The 24014-nt window shown below is 44.6% G+C and overlaps 1 protein-coding gene across 1 annotated transcript; it reads right to left on the bottom strand.

The window, feature by feature from the left end:
• Nucleotides 1-1361: 1361 nt before the first annotated feature.
• LOC132884585 (calglandulin-like) lies at nt 1362-23748 on the bottom strand. Its single transcript, XM_060918436.1, has 7 exons — nt 23596-23748; nt 20105-20261; nt 18196-18260; nt 17719-17893; nt 2479-2623; nt 2084-2184; nt 1362-1405 (listed from the first exon to the last, which is right to left on the bottom strand). Exons 1-7 carry the CDS (start codon nt 23746-23748, stop codon nt 1362-1364), a joined length of 840 nt encoding a protein of 279 aa, XP_060774419.1.
• Between the last annotated feature and the right edge of the window lie 266 nt (nt 23749-24014).

Raw genomic sequence — 24014 nt, 5'->3', positions numbered from 1 at the left:
TTTGTGGAAGTGTATCATGGCACGAACAAAGGAGATTTCTGAGGACCTCAGAAAAAGCATTGTTGATGCTCATCAGGCTGGAAAAGGTTACAAAACCTTCTCTAAAGAGAGTTTGGACTCCATCAATCCACAGTCAGACAGATTGTGTACAAATGGAGGAAATTCAAGACCATTGTTAGACCAGGAGTGGTCGACCAACAAAGATCACTCCAAGAGCAAGGCGTGTAATAGTCAGCAAGGTCATAAAGGACCCCAGGGTAACTTCTAAGGAACTGAAGGCCTCTTTCACATTGGCTAATGTTCATGAGTCCACCATCAGGAGAACACTGAACAACAATGGTGTGCATGGCAGGGTTGCAAGGAGAAAGCCACTGCTCTCCAAAAAGAACATTGCTGCTCGTTTGCAGTTTGCTAAAGATCATGTGGACAAGCCAGAAGGCTATTGGAAAAATGTTTTGTGGACGGATGAGACCAAAATAGAACTTTTTGGTTTAAATGAGAAGCGTTATGTTTGGAGAAAGGAAAACACTGCATTCCAGCATAAGAACCTTATCCTATCTGTGAAACATGATGGTGGTAGTATCATGGTTTGGGCTTGTTTTGCTGCATCTGGGCCAGGACGGCTTGCCATCATTGATGGAACAAAGAATTATAAAAGTGAATTCTAAAGGAAAATGTCAGGACATCTGTCCATGAACTGAATCTCAAGAGACGGTGGGTCATGCAGCAAGACAACGACCCAAAGCACACAAGTCGTTCTACCAAAGAATGGTTAAAGAAGAATAAAGTTAATGTTTTGGAATGGCCAAGTCAAAGTCCTGACCTTAATCCAATCAAAATGTTGTGGAAGGACCTGAAGCGAGCAGTTCATGTGAGGAAACCCACCAACATCCCAGAGCTGAAGCTGTTCTGTATGGAGGAATGGGCTAAAATTCCTCCAAGCTGGTGTGCAGGACTGATCAACAGACACCGGAAATGTTTAGTTGCAGTTATTGCTGCACAAGGGGGTCACACTAGATACTGAAAGCAAAGGTTCGCATTCTTTTGCCCCTCACAGATATGTAATATTGGATAATTTTCCTCAAAAAATAAATGACCAAGTATAATATTTTTGTCTCATTTGTTTAACTGGGTTTTCTTTATCTACTTTTAGGACTTGTGTGAAAATCTGATGATGTTTTAGGTCATATTTATGCAGAAATATAGAAAATTCTCAAGGGTTCAACAAACTTTCAAGCACTGCTGTACAATGAGATTAGATTTCAGGAAAAACATTCAACAAAATGGTTTCGTTATAATCCTTTAATTCAAGCATCCATTTACATTTCACTGTTCATCCACATGCTTCTCCAATTTCAGTCTCAGGTCATCTTGAAAGAGTCTCCAGTCATCATGGCAACAAATTCTAGAAAATGTAATGAATATATTTTTAGAGAAATATTTTCCCCACACTATGGCTTTTCAGTATAGCAGTTATCTGTTACTGAGACTAACAATATATGCTCTACGAAACCATGATGGAACAGTACACTGTCAGAAATAGGGGTAGAGTAGGAATCCATTTCTGTCCCCTAAGGTACAAGCTACACTAATGTACCCCTTAGGGCTCATTATTGGACCTCAAGGTAAAGATGTGTACCTTTTAAAGGCCAAGAAGGTACATATATGTTCCCAAGCAGTACACAGAGGGTATAAACAAGTACCTTCGAGGGTACTGCCCCAGTGACAAGCCACTGTACCCCTAAAGGTACAATAATGAACTTTATTTTCTGAAAGTGTATTAAGGAATCTGGTTTTGGTTATGGTCTCGAGAACGGGAGTTCCCATTTCTAGTCCTGAAGAGCCCCCTACACTGCACATTTAATGATTTTCCTGCTCCCAAGACAACTGATTTCACTAATCATCTAAACAACAGCACTTTCTGAGCTGTAGTGGGACTCTAGACTAGGGACAGCACTAAAAGGTGCAGGACAGGGAGTACTCCAGGACCAGGGCTGGGAAAGTGTTATGTAAAACAAATAAGAGATAAGTTTTAATTGGTATGTAAACCAAAACAATGTAAATTTTATTTATTTTGTTTCACCCTCATAATCAATTGTTCCATCTCCATCTTTGTCAGCCTCCTTCATCATCTGTTCTGCTTCTTCTTCATTGAGAGGTTCACCAGCATTCATCAACACATACCTGCACACAGTTAGTTAATATGCTAGTGTTCATACTAAATTAGGATACACGTTAGGCATCTTAAGGGCTTCAAGAATAACTGGCACAATACATGTAACCTAAATAAAATGTCTTTGTTTGCATTTACAATATATGCTTCATAATATTCCTCTTATGGTGAACTGTCAGATACAGGCCTTGTTGTGTAAGAAGTGATATAAGCTAGAACCTGGAGCAGTATTTTTACAGTAGTTACAACACCTGTGAAATGATTTACACTACTGTCGTATTGAATAAGATGGGTCGTTAATTTACTTGAGTGTATTCCAGTCAATGTAGCCCTTGGCCTCCTTATCAAACACTTTAAAGGCAGCTCGAAGCTCAGCATCTTGGTTTTTAGTTCTCTCATGGTAAAGAGCCATAAGACCCAGAAACCTGTCACAGTTAAATGTGCCTTTGCCTGTAAAAGTGAAAATGGTAGTATTTACAAAACAATCAAATGAACCAGAATTACATCATTAAAACATACTTTCTGTACATTTTCATGTTAATTTTAAATATTATTTGCATTGAAAGTAAAATAAGGCACCTAAATGAGCCCCATGGGCTTCCACAGGACAGAATAAGATCAAAAGTTGCTTTTAAAATTAATTAAAACAATGCAATATTCCAAAAGTTGTGCTATTATTTCCATGAAGATTTGTTTTAAGAATCTGATGTTATACCTTATCTGGAACTTGCTGCACAGACAGGCAAATATTTAAATCACTATTACCTAGAAGCACGTTGCATACCACAAAATTTGTGTGTGGGAAAAAATTAAATGTAAAAAAATTACAACTGAGGGAGTCTAAAATATGCTCAGATGATGCAAAAATAGGTTAGAGGCAGGTAAGATATAATTATACAAGAATATTTAAATTGCATTCAGAGAGGACTTTTTGTCTACTTCTGTTGCCTGTCAGTAATAACACTGAAAACCTGACTTCAGAGTAGCCCCCAAACGTGGCTGCTCCAGACTACATTTCCCAAACACTACAGTGCCCCTCAGCTCCAGAATTCTAGGAAGTGCACCTGTTTCCCATTTTCCCCAGTAATCACCTCCCTACATAAGCCCAGCAAACACAAATGCTCACTGTGAAGTACTGTTCTGTATACCTGATCACACCGAGCTTGCATTCCAGTTCTGACTTTCTGTGACTTTGACCCCTTTGTGTGTTTACTTTGAATTCTTGCCTAATCTCTGACACGATGTTTGTTCATCAACTGATCCTTGCCCGTCCCCAACTACGTCTTCAGATTGCTGTTTTGGATTTGGTCACCAGTTTGCGACGCAACTGCTCTCCCCTGCATTTGCATCCATAAGTGCCTGCAGCCTGACAGGATACTTTGCCAGCAATGGATGCAGCAGAAGAAGCAAAGCAAACTGCTCTCAATGCTCGGGGTGATTGTTTGGAGAACACCAACAAATGTTAAGCAAACTTAACACCAGACTGTCACAGTTAACAGCTGTTGTCTTGCAGGCCATCCTGACATGCCCCTCATCCTCCTCTAGTGCAGCCATGATGGTTCCTTGACCCAAGAAGTACTCCAGAGAGGCTTCAGATTGTAAGGGGTTTCTTCTCCAATGTTTGTTATATTTCATGACCTTCACAGGAGCTACAGAGGAGTAGAAGATCGCTCAATTCCTCAGTCTCCTCACAGGCAAGGCCATGAAGTGGGCTAATGCTGTTTGGGAGTGTGGAAGTGAACACACCTCTTCCTACAACCAATTTATTTAACTGTTCAAGTGAGTCTTCGATCATCAGCCTGAGGGTGTCGAAGTAGGGGAGAAACTACTCACCATCAGGCAGGAAGATGTGAAAGTGGCTGAATATGCTCTGGAATTTTGCATAGTGGCAGCAGGAAGTGGGTGGAACAAGCCAGCCCTAAACGCCACCTTTCGGCAGGGACTGCGCCCTGAGGTTCTTGATGAACTGGCATGCTGCAACAAGCAACTCCCTCATCAACCTGGCCATCCGCCTTGATCACCTGCTTCAAAACAGACCTCATTACAACCATCGCCAGCCCTTCCACCTACTCCACAATCCCTGACTCCTGTGGAGGTCTCCCATGCTCACTTACAACGCTCTGAGAGGGACAGGAGGTGTCATGAGGGGTTGTGTTTTTAATGCAGTGAATTAGGCCATCTGATAGTCAAGTGCCTTGTTTGTCCACCTAATCCTAGAAGGGAGGTTCTCACTAGCAAGGAGACGTGTCTGCCCAGCCCGGTGAGTCATGAACCCATTCACACACCACACTCAAGATTCTAGTACTGTTAAAGCTCCCAGACTTGACCCATGTTCTCTCTGCCTTCATAAACTCTGGGGCAGAGGGAAACTCAGGGTACCACCCACAATCCAATGGACAGGTGGAACGTGTCAACCAGGAGGTCGGTGTTTTTCTCAGGATCTTCTGCATGAAGAACCAAAAGGATGGGGTGCAGTTCCTTCCTTGGGCCGAATATGCCCAAAACTCACTGAAACACTCGGCCACCCAGTTAACACTGTTTCAGTGCATCCTTGGTTATCAGCCACCACTCTTCCCTTGGGATGATTCCCCAGCTCAAATCCTAGCTGTGGACTCCTGGTTCAAGAGGAGTGAACAGGTGTGGGAGGAGGTTCACCAGAGGCTGGAGCAGGTTAACAGCAAGTATAAACAATATGCAGATAGATAGAGGGGAGACTCCTGAATATACCCCAAGCGACTTTGTGTGGGTGTCTACAAGGGACCTATGAGAACCCAACTCATGCCAGAGGCTCCAAGCCTGATACATTGGTCTATATAAAATAATCCGTAAAATCAACAAAGTCTCCTACAAGTTGGAACTCCCACCTCACTGCAGAATGGCTCCCACATTCCATGTATTGTGCCTGAAACCCGCCATCCAAGGTCCCCTAGCTACTAACACGCCCGTTAGAGAACTTCCCTCCTCCCTGGAACGGGAGGGAGACCCACTATACCAAGTGCACAAGATCCTCAATTCTTGGCGCAGACGGGGACAATTACCGGTAGAATATTTAGTGGACTGGGGGGGGGGGGGGGGGGTACAGCCTGGAGGAATGTAGCTGGGTAAATGCTTGAGACCTCTTAGACCCACTCCTCACCCAGGAATTCCACATTGAACACCCAGACAAGCCAGCACTGAGAAGAGGCCATCCCAAAAGGAGATCGCTCCCAGAGTGAGCACTTTTGGGGGGAGGTGTTCTGTCAGTAATAGCACTGAACCTGAGTTCAGAGTAGCCTCCAAACATGGCTGCTCCAGACTACACTTCCCAAGCACCACAGCACCCCTCAGCTCCAAAATTCTATGAAGTGCACCTGTTTCCCATTTTCCCCAGTAATCACCTCCCTATATAAGCCCAGCAAACACTCACTGTGAAGTATTGTTCTGTGTCTGCATACCTGATCATACCGAGCCTTGTATTCCAGTGCTGACTTTCTGTGACTTTGACCCCTTTGCCTGTTGACTTTGAATTCTCACCTGATCTCTGACGTGACATTTCTTCAACAACCGACCCTTGCCCATCCCCAACTACATCTTCAGATTGCTGTTTTGAATTTGGTTACCAGTTTGCAACACACCTGCTCTCCCCTGCATTTGCATCCATAAGTGCCTGCACCCTGACACTGTGATAATGATGAAATAAGTGTTTGTGGCAGCGGGGGCATGGTCAAGCGTCGGTCTGTGAACGGAGGGTGGAGTCAGGGAAGTTAAGTGGCAGAATCACTACATCTGATGTTAGTTAACCTGTGTTTGTGTGTCTTCCCCAGTGACCACGCCCTATAAAAAAGGAGAGAGAGAGCAGAGGAGGGAGACTCTCTCCAGCCAGGAGGCTTGTGTGTGTGTGCGTGAATAGTTTAAAGCTGAAAAGCTATAATAAAGAGTTTGAGAACTCAGTTCTGGCCTGCCGTGCTTCTGTGCTCCACCCACCCTAAACGATTGCAACAGTGGTGATGAAATCCGGGATGCAGAGTACAGAAGAGAACAGCCTCATGGAGTCCTCCCCCTTCAAGGACCTGGTCCATGCCCTCACCACGGCCCAACAGAGCCAGCACCAGGCGCTGGTCACCCTCCAGAAGGAGCAGGAAGAACGGTTTGAAGCCCTGGTGCTGGTGCAGCAGGAAGACCACCAGGCGTTCCGGCACCTGCTCGCGTCGGCGGGGTCCACCATCACCACTGCTGCGGACCCTCCCCACCTCACCCTAACAAAGATGGGTCCGCACGATGACCCCGAAGCCTTCCTCGCTCTGTTTGAGCAGGCTGCAGAGGCGTGGGGTTGGCCGGTGGAACAGCGCGTGGCGCGCCTCCTTCCCCTGCTAACGAGCGAGGCGCAGCTGGCTGCACTACAGCTCCCCACCGACAGCCGGCTGGCCTACGTGGACCTCCACAGGGTCGTCCTCCAACACGTGGGGCACACCCCGGAGCAGCAACGGCAGTGCTTCTGCGCGCTGCGCCCGGAGGAGGTCGGCCGGCCGTTCGCGTTTGGCCAGCAACTCCGGGACGCCTGCTGGCGGTGGCTGAGGGCCGACAACCGCGACGCCAAGGGAATCCTCAACCTGGTGGCGCTGGAACAGTTCATTGCCCGACTTCCAGAAGGAGCAGCCGAGTGGGTCCAGTGCCATCGCCTGGCGTTGCTGGATCAGGCCATCGAGCTGGCGGAGGACCATATGGTGGCTGTTCTGACGGCAGGACAGCGTGTCTCCTCTTCTCCCCTCTCTTCTCTCTCTCACCCCTTCTGTTTCTTGTCCTCACCCCATTCCCCCACTGCGGAGGCAGGGGCCGGCTTCACCCCAGCCAGCCCGCCACACCCGCGGTGCCATACCTTTTCCTGCTTCCATGTCTGTGTCCCACCGCCCCCCCTCAGGTGAGTGAGCTCCAAAACACCAGTGCAGAGAGAGAGCCTGGGCCGGTTTGCTGGTGCTGCGGGGAGCCGGGGCACCTCCAGCATCAGTGCTCGGCGATGGAGGTGGGCGCGGTGGTCCGGATCCCCGATGCTCCAGGGACCACCCTCAATTGGGCCGGAGCGTATCGCATACTGGTGAGTATCCAAGGGGATACGTATCAGGCTTTGGTGGACTCCGGCTGTAATCAGACCTCAATCCACCAAAGCCTGGTGCAAGACGAGGCATTGGGGAGAGCACAATTGGTGAAGGTGTTGTGTGTGCATGGGGATGTTCACAATTACCCTTTAGTGTCGGTCCACATTCTATTTCGAGGGGAGAAATTTAGAGTAAAGGCGGCGGTTAATCCTCGCCTTACCCACTCGATAATTTTGGGGACTGATTGGCCGGGATTTCGGGAGTTAATGACTCATTTAGTGAAGAGTGGGTCCTGCTGTAGTTTAGCGGGGGGAGGTCCCAGTGTGGCATTGGCGGGAGCAGCTGTCACAGAGCCGTCTACGTCATCACCGTGTCAGAGCGAGGAGCCGCCGGCTCCTCCTCCCTCTCTCGGGGAATCCCTTGCGGATTTTCCATTAGAGCAGTCGCGAGACAAGTCTCTGCGGCATGTGTTTGACCAAGTGAGAGTAATCGATGGTCAAACATTCCAGCCAAACGCCGCCCCGTCCTTCCCCTATTTCTCCTTTATGAGGGATAGATTATACCAAGTGACGCAGGACACTCAGACAAAGGAGCCGATAACACAACTTTTGATCCCAAAGAGCTGCCAGGAATTGGTATTCCAGGCGGCTCACTTTAATCTCATGGCTGGACACTTAGGGCAGGATAAGACACTAGCCTGAATAATGGCCTGGTTCTGTTGGCCAGGGATTTGCGGCGATGTCCATAGGTGGTGTACGGCATGCCGCGAATGCCAGTTAGTAAATCCAGCGGCCATTCCAAAAGCGCCTTTGCACCCTCTACCATTAATCGAGACCCCGTTCGAAAGAATTGGGATGGATCTCGTCGGGCCATTAGATCGGTCAACACGAGGGTATCGCTTTATTTTAGTTCTGGTGGACTATGCAACACGATATCCGGAAGCAGTGCCGCTTCGCGATATCTCCGCACGTAGTATTGCGGAAGCGCTCTTCCGCGTCATCTCCCGAGTCGGAATCCCCAAAGAGATTCTGACTGATCAAGGCACTACGTTTATGTCACGCACACTGCACAAACTGTATGGGTTACTGGGAATCAAGCCGATCCGCACCAGCGTTTATCACCCACAAACGGACGGCTTAGTTGAATGGTTTAATCGCACCCTCAAAAACATAATTAAAAAATTTGTAAGCGAGGACGCACGTAACTGGGATAAATGGCTTGAGCCCCTGCTTTTCGCAGTGTGAGAGGTCCCACAAGCCTCCACGGGGTTCTCCCCATTTGAATTATTATATGGGTGTAAGCCGTGTGGCATCCTAGATGTGCTGCGGGAAAATTGGGAGGAGGGACCTTCACCGAGCAAAAATGAAATTCAGTACATTATTGACCTGCATGCAAAACTCCACACACTCACGCATCTAACCCAGGAGAATTTGCGGCAGGCTCAAGAACGGTAAATCCGCCTGTATGACAGGGGCACGCACCTTAGGGAGTTCGCACCGGGAGATAAAGTGCTCGTGCTGTTGCCCATGTCAAGCTCCAAATTGATCGCCAAGTGGCAAGGACCCTTTGAGGTCACACGGCGAGTCGGAGACGTCGACTATGAGGTGCGGCGAACGGACAGGGGTGGGGCATTACAGATTTACCACCTCAATCTCTTAAAACTTTGGAACGAGGAGGTCCCCGTGGCGTTGGTGTCGGTGGTTCCAGAGAAGGCGGAGCTGGGGCCGGAGGTTCAAAAAGTAAAATTGACATCGCCCACCGCTCCGGTCCCCTGTGGAGACCACCTCTCTCTGACCCAACTCACGGAGGTCGCCCAGTTGCAGGCATTATTTTCTGATGTATTCTCGCCCCTACCCGGCCGCACCCACCTCATAGAACACCACATTGAGACGCCCCCAGGGGTGGTAGTGCACAGCCACCCTTACAGACTGCCCAAACGCAAAAAAAAGGTGGTTCGGGAAGAACTCGAGGCCATGCTTGACATGGGCATTGTCGAGGAGTCCCACAGTGACTGGAGCAGCCCGGTGGTCTTGGTTCCCAAGGCTGACGGGTCGGTCCGGTTCTGTGTGGACTACAGAAAAGTCAACGCGGTGTCTAAATTCGATGCATACCCAATGCCTCGTATTGATGAGTTGCTCGATCGACTAGGCACGGCTCATTTTTATTCGACACTGGATTTGACAAAGGGATATTGGCAGATCCCCTTGACTCCATTATCCCGAGAGAAAACAGCCTTTTCCACATCGTTTGGCTTACACCAGTTTGTCACACTTCCTTTTGGGCTGTTTGGGGCACCCGCTATGTTCCAGCGGCTTATGGATAGGGTCCTCCACCCCCATGCCACCTACGCGGCCGCATACCTCGACAACATTATTATTTATAGTAATGACTGGCCACGCCATTTACAACACCTGAGGGCCATCCTTAGGTTGCTGAGGCGAGTGGGTCTCACAGCCAACCCGAAGAAGTGTGCGATTGGGCGGGTGGAAGTACGGTATCTGGGCTTCCACTTGGGCAATGGACAGGTGCATCCCCAAATTAATAAGACAGCAGCAATTGTGGCCTGACCAAGGCCCAAGACCGAAAAGGGGGTGAGACAGTTCCTGGGGCTGGCTGGCTACTATCGTAGGTTTATAACTAATTATTCAGATGTCACCAGCCCACTGACTTATCTCACTAAAAAGGGGGCACCAGATCCGGTCCAGTGGAAGGAGCAATGCCAGCGGGCTTTCTCTGAGGTAAAGGCTGCACTGTGTGGGGGGCCACTATTACACTCCCCGGACTTCACTCTCCCCTTTGTTTTGCAGACGGATGCGTTAGACAGGGGGCTGGGGGCCGTTCTGTCCCAGGAGGTGGAGGGGAGGACCACCCAGTGCTGTACATCAGCAGGAAGCTGTCGGTGCGTGAAGGCCTCTACAGCACTATAGAGAAGGAGTGCCTTGCCATCAAGTGGGCAGTCCTCGCCCTCCGCTACTACCTACTGGGATGCCCTTTCACCCTCTGTTCGGACCACACGCCCCTACAGTGGCTCCACCGCATGAAGGATGCCAATGCGCGGATCACCCGTTGGTATCTGGCACTCCAGCCGTTTAAGTTCAAGGTGATCCACAGACCAGGGGCGCAGATGGTCGTGGCGGATTTCCTCTCCCGTCAAGGGGTGGGGGGAGGGTTGGCTGCAAGCCAGACGGCTCCCCGGCCTGAGTCGGGCGGTGGGGGTATGTGGCAGCAGGGGTGTGGTCAAGCGTCGGTCTGTGAACGGAGGGCGGAGTCAGGGAAGGTAAGTGGCAGAATCACTACATCTGATGTTAGTTAACCTGTGTTTGTGTGTCTTCCCCAGTGACCACGCCCTATAAAAAAGGAGAGAGAGAGCAGAGGAGGGAGACTCTCTCCAGCCAGGAGGCTTGTGTGTGTGTGTGTGTGTGTGTGTGTGTGTGTGTGTGTGTGTGTGTGTGTGAATAGTTTAAAGCTGAAAAGCTATAATAAAGAGTTTGAGAACTCAGTTCTGGCCTGCTGTGCTTCTGTGCTCCACCCAGCCTAAACGATTGCAACAGTGTTCTTTTTATATAACAAATTTAATTTTTTTCATGAGCTTGCAAACTATCTGATTTATAGATAATGTCTTCTCTCTTTAAGGTATAGGAGCAAAAGTAAATTATGCTACCATAGGCAGAATGTTTTGATCATGCTTATAGCTCAAAGGAAAACATTTCCAAAAGATGATTACTAAAGATGATTACTGAAGACATGAAAATACTTATGCTCATTCGTAACTTACACAATGACTCAAACAAGGTTTTACTGAAGTGTTATGAACTGTTTGTATATGACCATGATAACCTTTATTGGATACTTACCGTACTATGTTGATGTCATTTTTGTTCTGCTTATTATTGAACTGTAGCAAGCATTTCATAAAATGTTATTAAAATGAAATTAAATTTGTAAAATAGTTTTTTTAAAGTAAATCTCTAAAACTAAGACAACCACAGTCTTAATCTTTTCCTTAGCCTGTAGATGGCATTCATTTGCTTTTTTTCAAAGGCAGGCTGGGGAGAATTAGTCACCCACATGTGGTGAACTTCTAAATCCCAGCGCTCATCTCATATAATCCTCTTATACTTACACCCTGTTTACAAAATTCCATTTGAAGAGTGCTCAAATTAACTGGCTGAACTCTAAACCCTCACAAATGTCCAAAGTTTGGACACACCTTTTAATTCAGTGTAGCTTTATTTTTATTAATTAATAAAAATAATTAACAAGATTAATAAAAATAATAAGCTCTGTCATGTTGGAAGGAGACTGTTGGTGAAACACAACTGCCACTGATTCTTAATTAGATTGAGGTCTGTAGTTTGACTAGGCCATTTAGGTTCTTGGATCTGAAGCATTACAATGTAGAAAATTGCTAGTATTCTTAGGGTCCTTGTCAAGTAGGAAGGTGAAACTCTGCACCAGTGTTTTGCAGATTGGAACAGGTTTTCTTCTAGGATTGCCATGTATTTTGCTCTATCCATCTTACCCTCAACTCTGACCAGTTTCCCAGTTCCTGTTGATGAAACGCTTCCTCACAGCATAATGCTACCATCATCAGGCTTCACTGTGGGGAAAGTGTACTCAAAGTGATGAGCTGGGTTTCTGTCAAATGTAATACTTTCTACAAAATTAATGCCAAGGCCAAAAAGTACATGAAAATAGTTTTTCCACATTTTGCTGAGTCTCCACCATGCCTTTTGGATAACTCATATGACTGTTTTCTCTTCTCACCACTCTTCCATAAAGCAAATATTTTGAAGAGATGGAAGATGATGTCCTGTGAACATCATCTTCCATTTGAACTGTGCCAGTGTTACCCTTGACCTCTTTGCTTCTCTGACTAATACCTTCCTTATCCGATCACCAAATTTTAGTGGTTGCAGTTGTGCCATACTCTTTCCGGTTTTAAAAAATTCAGGGGATGTTTTATAACCACTGGATGCTGTTTAAGCTCTATTTGACACTTTTCAAGAACTTTGTCTCAAACTTCTTTTGATAGCTCATTGGTCTTCATGATGCTGTATGTTTAGATATGTTCTCTGGGTCCTTCTAGAAATATGCCTATTCATAGTGACATCACATAATATTTTAATTGCACACAGATGGACTCCATTCAAATTGTGTGAATTGTCATGGAAACTAGTTGCATCAGAACAAATTTAGAGGTTGTAATAGGAACAGGGATGAATATTTAAGTCATTCCTTACTTTCACATATTTAATGAACTGTTGTGAACTGTTTGTAATTCATTCATCCCCATCTGAATGTGACATATCCTCATAGCTGTGTCACATTCAGAAGTTTGCCGATGACACAGCCATCGTTGGGTGTATCAGTGATGACAGAGAGGAGGAGTATAGGAGCCTGGTGAGGGACTTTGCTGTGTGGTGCAACAGGATAGGAACCATCTGCAGCTCAACACCTTGAAGACCAAGGAGCTGGTCATTGACTTTGGGAGGTCCAGACCAAGGTCACGATCAGTTCTGATTGAGGGAGTCGAGGTGGAGGCTGTGGATTCCTACAAGTACCTCGGGCTGTGGCTGGACAGCAAGCTGGACTGGACTTGTAACACCAATCACTTATACAGGAAGGGACAGAGCAGGCTATACTTCCTTAGGAGGCTGCGGTCCTTTAACATCTGCAGGAAACTCCTGTGGATGTTCTATCAGTCTGTGGTCGCCAGTGTCCTGTTTTACACCGTGGTGTGCTGGGGGGGCAGCATAACCAAGAACGACACATCCAGGCTGGACAAACTGATCAGGCGGGCCGGCTCTATGGTCGGCATGAAGCTGGACTCTCTGGTGACGGTGGTAGAGAAGAGGTCTATGGACAAACTATTGAACATCATGGACGATGCCAGTCATCCTCTGCACACCATCATCAGCAACCAGAGGAGCCTGTTCAGTGACAGAATGCTCCTTCCCAAGTGCAGGACGAACAGACTCAAAAACTCCTTTGTCCCTCACGCCATCAGACTGTACAACTCCTCTCTGGGGGGGAGGAGGGGGAACAGGAGGACAGAGGACGGGAAGGAGCAGTAGCCTAGCCTAGCCTAACAATAAGCAATACCGGACAATGTGCAATATAATGTGCAATATAAAGTGCAATATCTTTCCTGCTCCCCCCCCCCCCACACACACACACACTTACCCTAACCCCACTTCTCCACCTTTCCCCTCCCCCTCTTCCCCATATCTTATTCTTTTATATTTGTACATGTAAATACTTAATTTATTTTAATTTATCTAGAAGTTTTTCTCTATTTCTTTTTCTCTGTTTATCTGTAATGATGCTGCTGGAATCTTAATTTCCCTGAGGGAACCCTCCCAAAGGGATCAATAAAGTTTTATCTAATCTAATCTTATCTAATGGACCCGTATTTCAATATTATACAGATATTTTGTATAGATTCATGGCATGTAATCCCACGTAAGGCCATTTCAGTTCCAGGTTGTAATGCACCAGTGGTAGGTGGTGGGAAATATGCTTAAGTTATATTGTGTTCATTATCATTTCCGGGGTGCCAATAATTGTGGTACATGTGTTTTTTCTTTTTTTAAACAATTATTTCTTGATTAGGGATTTGGCTCTTTTCCTGAATAAATTTATTTCAATTAAAGGTTGGGTTTTTCCTCATTGTTTCAGTGTGAGATGAAGTGATTTCACCAAAAGGTGGATTTTTTTTTCTAACCCTTTTTACTCATCTTTACAAGGGGCAATAATCGTGGAGGATACTGTATACTCTGATGGTTTTATGAATTATTTAAATTGCTTAATGATTTCAACATGGATCAAAAACAAATGCAAAATACTCTGTTTATTTTATACAATCCATTTATTTTTAAGAAGCTGCATTATTGTGAGCAGCACAGTAATGTTTGTGCTAGTGCCTTACAGCTCCAGGATGGAAGTTTTGACCTGGTTAATACAGTACCTGCTCCTAACCCATTGTCTTAATGAGCAATATCTGATAATGAACTGATTATTAGGGGTGGCACGGTGGTGTAGTGGTTAGCACTGCAAGGAGGTCCTGGGTTCGAGCCCAGCGATCGATGAAGGCCTTTGTGTGTGGAGTTTGCATGTTCTCCCCATGTCTGTGTGGGTTTCCTCTGGGTGTTCCGGTTTCCCCCAAAGACATGCAGGTTAGGCTAATTGGTGTCTCGAAACTGACCGTAGGTGTGATTGTGAATGGTTGTTTGTCTCTATGTGTTAGCCCTGCGATGACCTACGATTTGTCCAGGGTGTACCCTGCCTCTCACCCATTGTCAGCTGGGATAGGCTCCAGATTGCCGGCAACCCTGTACAGGATAAATGGCTACAGATAATGGATGGATGGAATCGATTATTATGATCCTCTTTGAATTAGGCATACAGTGGTGCTTGAAAGTTTGTGAAGCCTTTATAATTTTCTATATTTCTGCATAAATATGACCTAAAAAATCATCAGATTTTCACACAAGTCCTAAAAGTAGGCAAAGAGAACCCAGTTAAACATCCATCTATCCATCCATCCATCATCTGTAGCCGCTTATCCTGTCCTACAGGGTCGCAGGCAAGCTGGAGCCTATCCCAGCTGACTATGGGCGAAAGGCGGGGTACACCCTGGACAAGTTGCCAGGTTATCGCAGGGCTGACACGGAGACAAACAACTATTCACATGCACACCTGCGATCAGTTTAGAGCCACGAATTAGCCTAACCTGCATGTCTTTGGGGGAAACCGGAGCACCCAGAGGAAACCCACACAGACACAGGGAGAACATGCAAACTCCAGACAGAAAGGCCTTCGTTGGTCGCTGGGCTCGAACCCAGGATCTTCTTGCAGTGAGGCGACAGTACTAACGACTACACCACCGTGCCCCCCCCCAGTTAAACAAATGAGACAAAAATATTATACTTGGTCATTTATTTATTGAGGAAAATGATCCAATATTACATATCTGTGAGTGGCAAAAGTATGTGAACCTCGAGGATTAGCAGTTAATTTGAAGCTGAAATTAAAGTCAGGTATTTTCAATCAATGGGATGACAATTAGGTGTGAGTGGGCACCCTGTTTTATTTAAAGAACAGGGATCTATCAAAGTCTGATCTTCACAACACATGTTTGTGGAAGTGTATCATGGCACGAACAAAGGACATTTCTGAGGACCTCAGAAAAAGCATTGTTGATGCTCATCAGGCTGGGAAAGGTTACAAAACCATCTCTAAAGAGTTTGGACTCCACCAATCCACAGTCAGACAGATTGTGTACAAATGGAGGAAATTCAAGACCATTGTTACCCTCCCCAGGAGTGGTCGAACAACAAAGATCACTCTAAGAGCAAGGCGTGTAACAGTCGACAAGGTCACAAAGGACCCCAGAGTAACTTCTAAGTAACTGAAGGCCTCTCTCACATTGGTTAATGTTAATGTTCATGAGTCCACCATCAGGAGAACACTGAACAACAATGGTGTGCATGGCAGGGTTGCGAGGAGAAAGCCACTGCTCTCCAAAAAGAACATTTGCTGCTCGTCTGCAGTTTGCTAAAGACCACATGGACAAGCCAAAAGGCTATTGGAAAAATGTTTTGTGGACAGATGAGACCAAAATAGAACTTTTTGGTTTAAATGAGAAGCGTTATGTTTGAAGAAAGGAAAACACTGCATTCCAACACAAGAACCTTATCCTATCTGTGAAACATGATGGTGGTAGAACATGGTTTGGGCCTGTTTTGCTGCATCTGGGCCAGGACGGCTTGCCATCATTGACGGAACAATGAATTCTGAATTATACCAGCGAATTCTAAAGGAAAATATCAGGACATCTGTCCATGAACTGAATCTCAAGAGACGGTGGGTCATGCAGCAAGACAACGACCCTAAGCACACAAGTCATTCTACCAAAGAATGGTTAAAGAAGAATAAAGTTAATGTTTTGGAATGGCCAAGTCAAAGTTTCGATTGGACATCCAATCGAAATGTTGTGGAAGGACCTGAAGCGAGCAGTTCATGTGAGGAAACCCACCAACATCCCAGAGTTGAAGCTGTTCTGTATGGAGGAATGGGCTAAAATTCCTCCAAGCCGGTGTGCAGGACTGATCAACAGTAACTGGAAATGTTTAGTTGCAGTTATTGCTGCACAAGGGGGTCACACCAGATACTTAAAGCAAAGGTTCACATACTTTTGCCACTCACAGATATGTAATATTGGATCATTTTCCTCAATAAATACATGACCAAGTATAATATTTTTGTTTCATTTGTTTAACTGGGTTCTCTTTATCTACTTTTAGGACTTGTGTGAAAATCTGATGATGTTTTAGGTCATATTCATGCAGACATATAGAAAATTCTAAAGGGTTCACAAACTTTCAAGCACCACTGTGTGTGTGTGTGTGTGTGTGTGTGTGTGTGTGTGTGTGTGTATACAGTGTGTATATATATATATATATATATATATATATATATATATATATATATATATATATATATATATATATATATATATATACACACACAACTGTTTTGTTCATTGTGTCTCCATGTTTTTTATTGGGGTGAACTTGTCCCCATCCTCAATGTTTCAATACACAGCTGTAAATTTAGGACATTAGTTTTCTTGATAAAAGTGTAGCATGCTGTTGTACCAGTATAGATGTGTTTAGGGTGAGTCAAAGTTGTCTACATGGATCAGTTTCCAATTGATTGCTATCTGGACATGTCCTGCAAAACATGAATCACCCTGTACCCTGGAAACACTACAGTCACAATATAGTGCAGTTTACTTGGTTATATATTAAATAAACATGATGTTAAAGAAAACAAAGCACACCATATTATATGATTAGGTTGGCATTGTAGATAATTGATGTTTAATCACTTGAATAACAGAAGGCAATATAAAATGCACATAAAATAGTACACAAAATCTTACATTGTGTCTAGCATTAAAATATGTTCTCTGTTTTGGGTTTTTTTTTGTTTGTTTTTCAGTAGACTATATTTAGCTTTTTCAGGCTTATTTTTGACTTGTGCTTAGTTCACTTTTCAACTTAATGTTGAAACTGTATTTGACACCATTTTATGTGTATCATATTGTCTTCTGTTATTCAAGTGATTAAACATCAATTATCTACAATGCCAACCTAATCATATAATATGGTGTGCTTTGTTTTCTTTAACATCATGTTTATTTAATATATAACCAAGTAAACTGCACTATATTGTGATTGTAGTGTTTCCAGGGTGCGGGGTGATTCATGTTTTGCAGCTTCAATCCTGCTCTATAAATACTATTATATGTATGAATCATTTTATTTCAATGAATTTAATTGAATTTTGACAAATTTGTCAAGTAATATGCCTGAAGAGTTTCTGTAAAAAGCTGCCTTGTAATTAAGTAACACTATATTGAGAAATAATAATGAGTCAATGACTCCAACTTATTGTTAAACTCACCATCTTTATCCACATCTTTGGCCATTTGACTCAGCTCCCTCTTTGTTGGGTTGATTCCCATCAAACTCATCAGCCGCTCCAGCTCCTGTGTCTTCACATCCCCATTCCCTTCCTCATCGAACATTTCAAACACACCTTTATACTCTCTGATCTGCTCTGGAGTCAGTTTGCTTGCCTCAAATGAGAACAGTTACTGTAAATAAGCATATCTGATCGAATAATTTCATTCTGTACAACACACAAGACACACTTGTGTGGTACTTAATGAACTAGTGACTCTGGTGAGTGTATATGTCAAAGAATCCAATATAATGAAGAAATATTTATGAAAAAAGAAATAACACGCTAATTACAATATACTCAAAACCAATATTTCACAGATGTTCACCACATAGAGGTATACAACATGATGCAAAAAGAAAAAAAATCTTACATTTTTAGGTATAATATGTATGATATAATCATAAAAATGCTTACCATTTTGTCTGGATTGAAGACTGGTTGCTTCTGCGTTTGCTGGAGTAGTGATGGAGTCTTAAAACCTGTCGGCAATGGTGTATTAATTATCCCATGAGATTTTTACACACACCATAAATGGTATCTAAAAGATACTTCAGAGAGCATCTGCCCTGTCTGCACTAGGACTAACCCACTCTAGTACATCTGAGTGTAAATTCACAGACTAAATTGTGCTTAATCCTGATTATATATTGGTAACAAAGAGGCCTTTAGTTCTTAAGAAAATATGTGTTAAAAGTAATTTGATTAGTTGAACTAGTCTACCAGAATAATGCTGGGTAAATCTCCATACCTCTTTGGGAATTGATAATACTTCATCTAGTATGTCAGTCTCAGCAGGTGCTTTAGGCTGCTCTGTCCCAAGCCAAATGTTGGCTAGGCAGCATACCAAATAAAGGGATAAATGAATAATTAGGCTTCTATTTCCAGTTCATACCAACTGTGCCCATCATTAGAAAGATTATTCCATCACATTAACTGTTTTGAAATAGCTTCATACTGGAAAGGGTCTCTTTTTTTTAGTTAGCTTGGTGGAACACTAGACAAGCATCAAATTGGGGGCTTTATATTTTATGTTTTTACATTAATTTTAGTATTATAACTCCTACACTAAAATTTAATGTAATCATTTAATTAATCAGGTAACTTTAATTCCAGGGTGGCACGGTGGTGTAGTGGTTAGCGCTGTCGCCTCACAGCAAGAAGGTCCGGGTTCGAGCCCCGTGGCCGGCGAGGGCCTTTCTGTGTGGAGTTTGCATGTTGTCCCCGTGTCCGCGTGGGTTTCCTCCGGGTGCTCCGGTTTCCCCCACAGTCCAAAGACATGCAGGTTAGGTTAACTGGTGACTCTAAATTGACCGTAGGTGTGAATGTGAGTGTGAATGGTTGTCTGTGTCTATGTGTCAGCCCTGTGATGACCTGGCGACTTGTCCAGGGTGTACCCTGCCTTTCGCCCGTAGTCAGCTGGGATAGGCTCCAGCTTGCCTGCGACCCTGTAGAAGGATAAAGCGGCTAGAGATAATGAGATGAGATGAGATGACAGCAAGTTTAAATGTTACAGACTGCAAATTAGTGTGAGAAATTTTCTATTTAAAATCTCTCATAACGTTACACTTGAACATATTATAGCCTACATGTCAAAAGATACACCTGATTTCTCAGTTTATCTGACCTTAAAGCATTAGCATGTATCTTTTTTAAATTTAGGCATTTTAAGAGCTCCCTGGTAATAACATGATATTGGAAGCAGCTTGTTGCAAAGCTTTTAAAACAAGTTTAAGATTTTAAAATGCCAACTGCAGCATCTTGAAAACATCATGAAAACCAAGCACAAGACAAGGGGATGCAAGTGCAGTTAGAGGTGATTTTAATGGGAGTTCAATCAAGCAAGCAAATCCAAAACAGCAAGCAGAATCGTGGTCAAAACAGGCAGAGGTAAACCGAGGCACAAACAGGATATTGTAGATTAAATCCAAAATACGGAGTTGTAAGCAAAATAGGTCAAACACTTGGCAACTGGCAAGATAAACAAACATCTTGGTATGAACAGCATAGCAAGATCAATACTTCGCCATGTGTGTGTGCACAGTCCTTAAGTAGAGTGGCTGTGACTGTGAACAGATGTCCAGTGCATGCTGGGAAGTGTAATGTGAGATGTGTAATGGAGTGCATGAAGCTGCAGAAGATGGAGAGTGAGCAGGGAATGTGACAGAACCTCTCCAAGAGCTCCCTCCAGTAGCTGGATGCTTTCTAGGATGATCACTGAGATGGGTGCCAGGTTTGTTGGGGTGCCTGGCATAGAACTCTTAGGTGAGCATGGGGTCAAGGATGTCCTTGGCAGGGACCCAACATTGCTCCCCAGGACCTTAACCTTCCCAGTCCACTAGGTACTCGAGGCCCACATCCTGCCTAGGTGAGTCCAAGATGATGTGTAGAGTGTAGGCTAGTTGTCCCTCTACTTCAAAGGGCTCTGTGGGAGTGCTGGCTATGGAGTGAGAGGCCAATGGTCCAGATGTGATAGGCTTGGGCTGTGATATGTGAAAAGAGACAGCAATGAGGCAGTGTCAGGGTAATTCAAGATGGTAGGTTATTTCACTGATTTACTTAAGAATTTTGTATGAACCAATGTAATGTGGATTTAAGTTATGGCAGCCGGGCAGATTTCGGATGTCCCTGGTGATTAGCCACATCCTGTCTCCAGGCTGGTAGATGGGGTATCTCCCCGACTGTGGTCAGGGTTACACTTGTGGTGCTGGATGGCCTGGGTGATGCACTGGTGTGTGGCTTCCCACACTTGTTTGCTCCTCTCAAACCACCTGTCCATAGCCGGGGAGCCCTTATGGCTGCTGTTCCAAGGGAACAAGGTGGGTTGGAAACCCAGGATGCATTGGAAAGGGATAAGTTGAGTGGTGGAGTGCCTTAAGGAATTTTACAGTGCCTTGCAAAAGTATTCATACCCCTTGAACTTTTTCACATTTTTCCACCTTACAACCATGAACTTAAAAGTTTTTTATTGAGATTTTATGTGATAGACCAACACAGAGTAGCACATAATTGTGAAGTGAAATGAAAATGATAAATGGTCTTCAAAATTTTAAACAAATAAAAATCTGAAAAATTTGATGTGCATTAGTATTCAGCCCCCTGTACTCTGATACCTCTAAATACAATCCAGTGCAATCAATTGCCTTCAGAAGTCATCTAATTAGTTAATAGAGTCCTACTGTGTGTAATTTATTCTCAGCATAAATACATTTGTTCTGTGAAGGCCTCAGTGGTTTGTTAGAGAACACTGAAGAACAAACAGCATCATGAAGACCAAAGAACTCACCAGACAGGTCAGGGATAAAGTTCTGGAGAAGTTTAAAGCAGGGTTAGGTTATAAAAAAATATCCCAAGCTCTGAACATCTCAAGAAGCACTGTTCAATCCATCATTCAAAAATGGAAAAAGTATGGCACAACTGCAAACCTACCAAGACATGGCCGTCCACCTAAACTGACAGAGCGAGCAAGGAGAGCACTGGTCAGAGAAGCAGCCATGAGGCCCATGATCACTCTGGAGGAGCTGCAGAAATCCACAGCTCAGGTGGGAGAATCTGTGCACAGGACAACTATAAGTCGTACACTCCACAAATCTGGCCTTTTTGGAAGAGTGGCAAGAAGAAAGCCATTGTTGAAAGACAGGCACAAGAAGCCATGTAGGGGTTTTGGTCAGATGAGACCAAAGTTGAACTTTTTGGCCAAAATGCAAAGCGCTATGTGTGGCGGAAAACTAGCACTGCTCATCACCCTGCACACACCATCCCCACTGTGAAACATGGTGGTGCTATGGGGATGCTTTTCTTCAGCAGGGACAGGAAAGCTGGTCAGAGTTGATGGGAAGATGGATGGAGCTAAATACAGGGCAATCCTGGAAGAAAACTTGTTGGAGGCTGCAAAAGACTTGAGACTGGGAAGGAGATTCACCTTCCAGCAAGACAATGACCCTAAACATACAGTCATTAGCTACAATGGAATGGTTTAGATCAAAGAATATTCATGTGTTAGAATGGCCCAGTCAAAGTCCAGACCTAAATCCCATTGAGCATCTGTGGCAAGACTTGAAAATTGCTGTTCACAGACTCTCCATCCAATCTGGCTGAGCTTGAGCTATTTTGCAAAGAAGAATGGGCAAAAATTTCAGTGTCTAGATGTGCAAAGCTGGTAGAGACATACCACAAAAGACTTGCAGCTGTAATTGCAGCAAAAGGTGGCTCTACAAAGTATTGATGCAGGGGGGCCGAATACTAATGCACATCACATTTTTCAGATTTTTATTTGTTTAAAATTTTGAAGACCATTTATCATTTTCGTTTCACTTCACAATTATGTGCTACTCTGTGTTGGTCTATCACATAAAATCTCAATAAAAAACTTTTAAGTTCATGGTTGTAAGGTGGAAAAATGTGAAAAAGTTCAAGGGGTATGAATACTTTTGCAAGGCACTGTAGGTGTATTCTGCCCATGAGAGGAAGCATGGCCAGTCCTCCTGGTTTTCGGCGCAGTAGGTTCTAAGAAACACGCTGCTTTCTTGGTTCACTCTCTCAACTCTCCCGTTGACCTGTGGGTGGTATCCGGACGTGAGAATAACTGTGGTGCCCAGTTTATCCAGTTTATTCCCTATTCCAGACATCATAGTTTTGTTTGATGGGAGATGTTTTCTTGGAAAAGAAGGCCACTGGGTGCAATTTGGGTTTTTCACCAAAACATTGCGATAGAACCATGCCCACCCCTGTGTCTGGAGCATCCATCTCAACTATAAAAGGTTTAGTTAGGTCAGGGTGTTTCAGGATGGGCACATAAGTGAATGTGGTATTGAGGACAGAGAATGCGGCTTCTGCCCTAGGGTTCCATGTGTGCTTCTTGGCTCCCTTTTTGAGACAAGAGGTGAGGGACATAGCAATGGTGCTGAAGCCATGAATGAAGCACTGATAGAAATTGGCAAAGCCCAGAAAGTTTTGCAGGTCCTTGACACTTTGAGGAATGGGCCACTGTGACTGCAAAGACCTTGGATAGCTCCATGGCAACTCCCTCAGGACTGATTATGTATTCCAGGATACTTTTCACCCTTCACATACAGTTGGTTAGCCAGGAGATGTGAGAAAACCTGCTTAACATGAGAGATATGGCTTTCACAGGACGGGGAGTAAATCAGGATGTCATCAATGTAAGCGATGACAGGTTTTCCAAGCATGTCCCTTAATACATCATTGGTCAGACATTGAAGGGCAAAAGGGGTGTCAGAGTCCATACAGCATGAACATATACTCATAATGCCCACTAGTTGTACTGAATGCTGTTTTCCACTTGTTTCCGAGACAGATGTGCACCAAGTTATAGATACTCTGGAGGTCCAGCTTAATAAAGACTTTAGCTTACCTTAACTGTTCAAGTGCTGAGGGAATGAGTGGTAGTGGATATGAATACTTAACAAATATTTGTTTGAGCCCCCGATAGTCTATGCAGGGGCAGAAGCCCCTGCCTTTCTTTTCCATGAAAAAAAAATCATGCTGATGCAGGAAAGATGGAGGGACGAATGTACCCCTGAGTGAGTGCTTCTTGCACATACTCCTCCATAGCACACTGTTCTGTGAGAGAGAGGGTTGATGTGGCGGCAAGGTGGAGTGATGCCTGGAAACAGGTCAATAGCACAATAGTAAGGATGGTGTAGGGGAAGGTCACTGGCTTTCTTTTTACTGAACACTTACATGAGTTTGTGGTACTCTCTGGGTATCCTGACTTGGTCCAAGGTTTCAGGGCTTTCAATTGTAGTCAAGGTGAGGCAGATATGGGGGATTTGAAAACAATGTTTAAGACACTACCAGGACCAGGATGCTTTCGTGGTCTGCCCATGAGATGACTGGATTGTGTAACTCCATCCATGGCATGCCCAGGATAATGGGGTGAGACAGCGTGGAGGTGACCAGGAGGCTTGTGCTCTCACAGTGCAGACTGGTGACCTGAAGGTCTAACATGGGGGTACAGTGGGTCACTATGCCAGCACTTATGGTTCCCCCATCAATGCCACAAATGCACAGAGGTGTGGCAAGAGGAAGGAGAGGAATTTGGAGTTGTTCCACCATAAACTGATTAATGAAGTTTGCGGCTGCTCCGGAGTCCATCAGGGCTGTGAGAACAAATTGGGATCCTGAGAGTTTTATTTTCACTTGCATTGTCAAGGATTTGTGAAAGAGAAACTGAAATTGGCTCACCAGGAGTGGTTGAAACATTGCAGGTGTTT

The sequence above is a fragment of the Neoarius graeffei genome, chromosome 4 (genome assembly GCF_027579695.1).
Source record: "Neoarius graeffei isolate fNeoGra1 chromosome 4, fNeoGra1.pri, whole genome shotgun sequence".
Taxonomy (NCBI): domain Eukaryota; kingdom Metazoa; phylum Chordata; class Actinopteri; order Siluriformes; family Ariidae; genus Neoarius; species Neoarius graeffei.
This window is presented reverse-complemented; position numbering and strand designations above follow the sequence as displayed.

Bases quoted from the DNA above. Each gene is read 5' to 3' on its own strand.
- LOC132884585 (XM_060918436.1), bottom strand. From the start codon at position 23,748: ATGTTAGACCTTCAGGTCACCAGTCTGCACTGTGAGAGCACAAGCCTC. The intron at 20,262-23,595 runs GTAGTGTCTTAA...CACATATCACAG, and splicing joins ACGAAAGCATCCTGGTCCTG to CCCAAGCCTATCACATCTGG. The intron at 2,624-17,718 runs GTGAGTTTAACA...TCACTTTTACAG, and splicing joins CAAAGATGTGGATAAAGATG to GCAAAGGCACATTTAACTGT.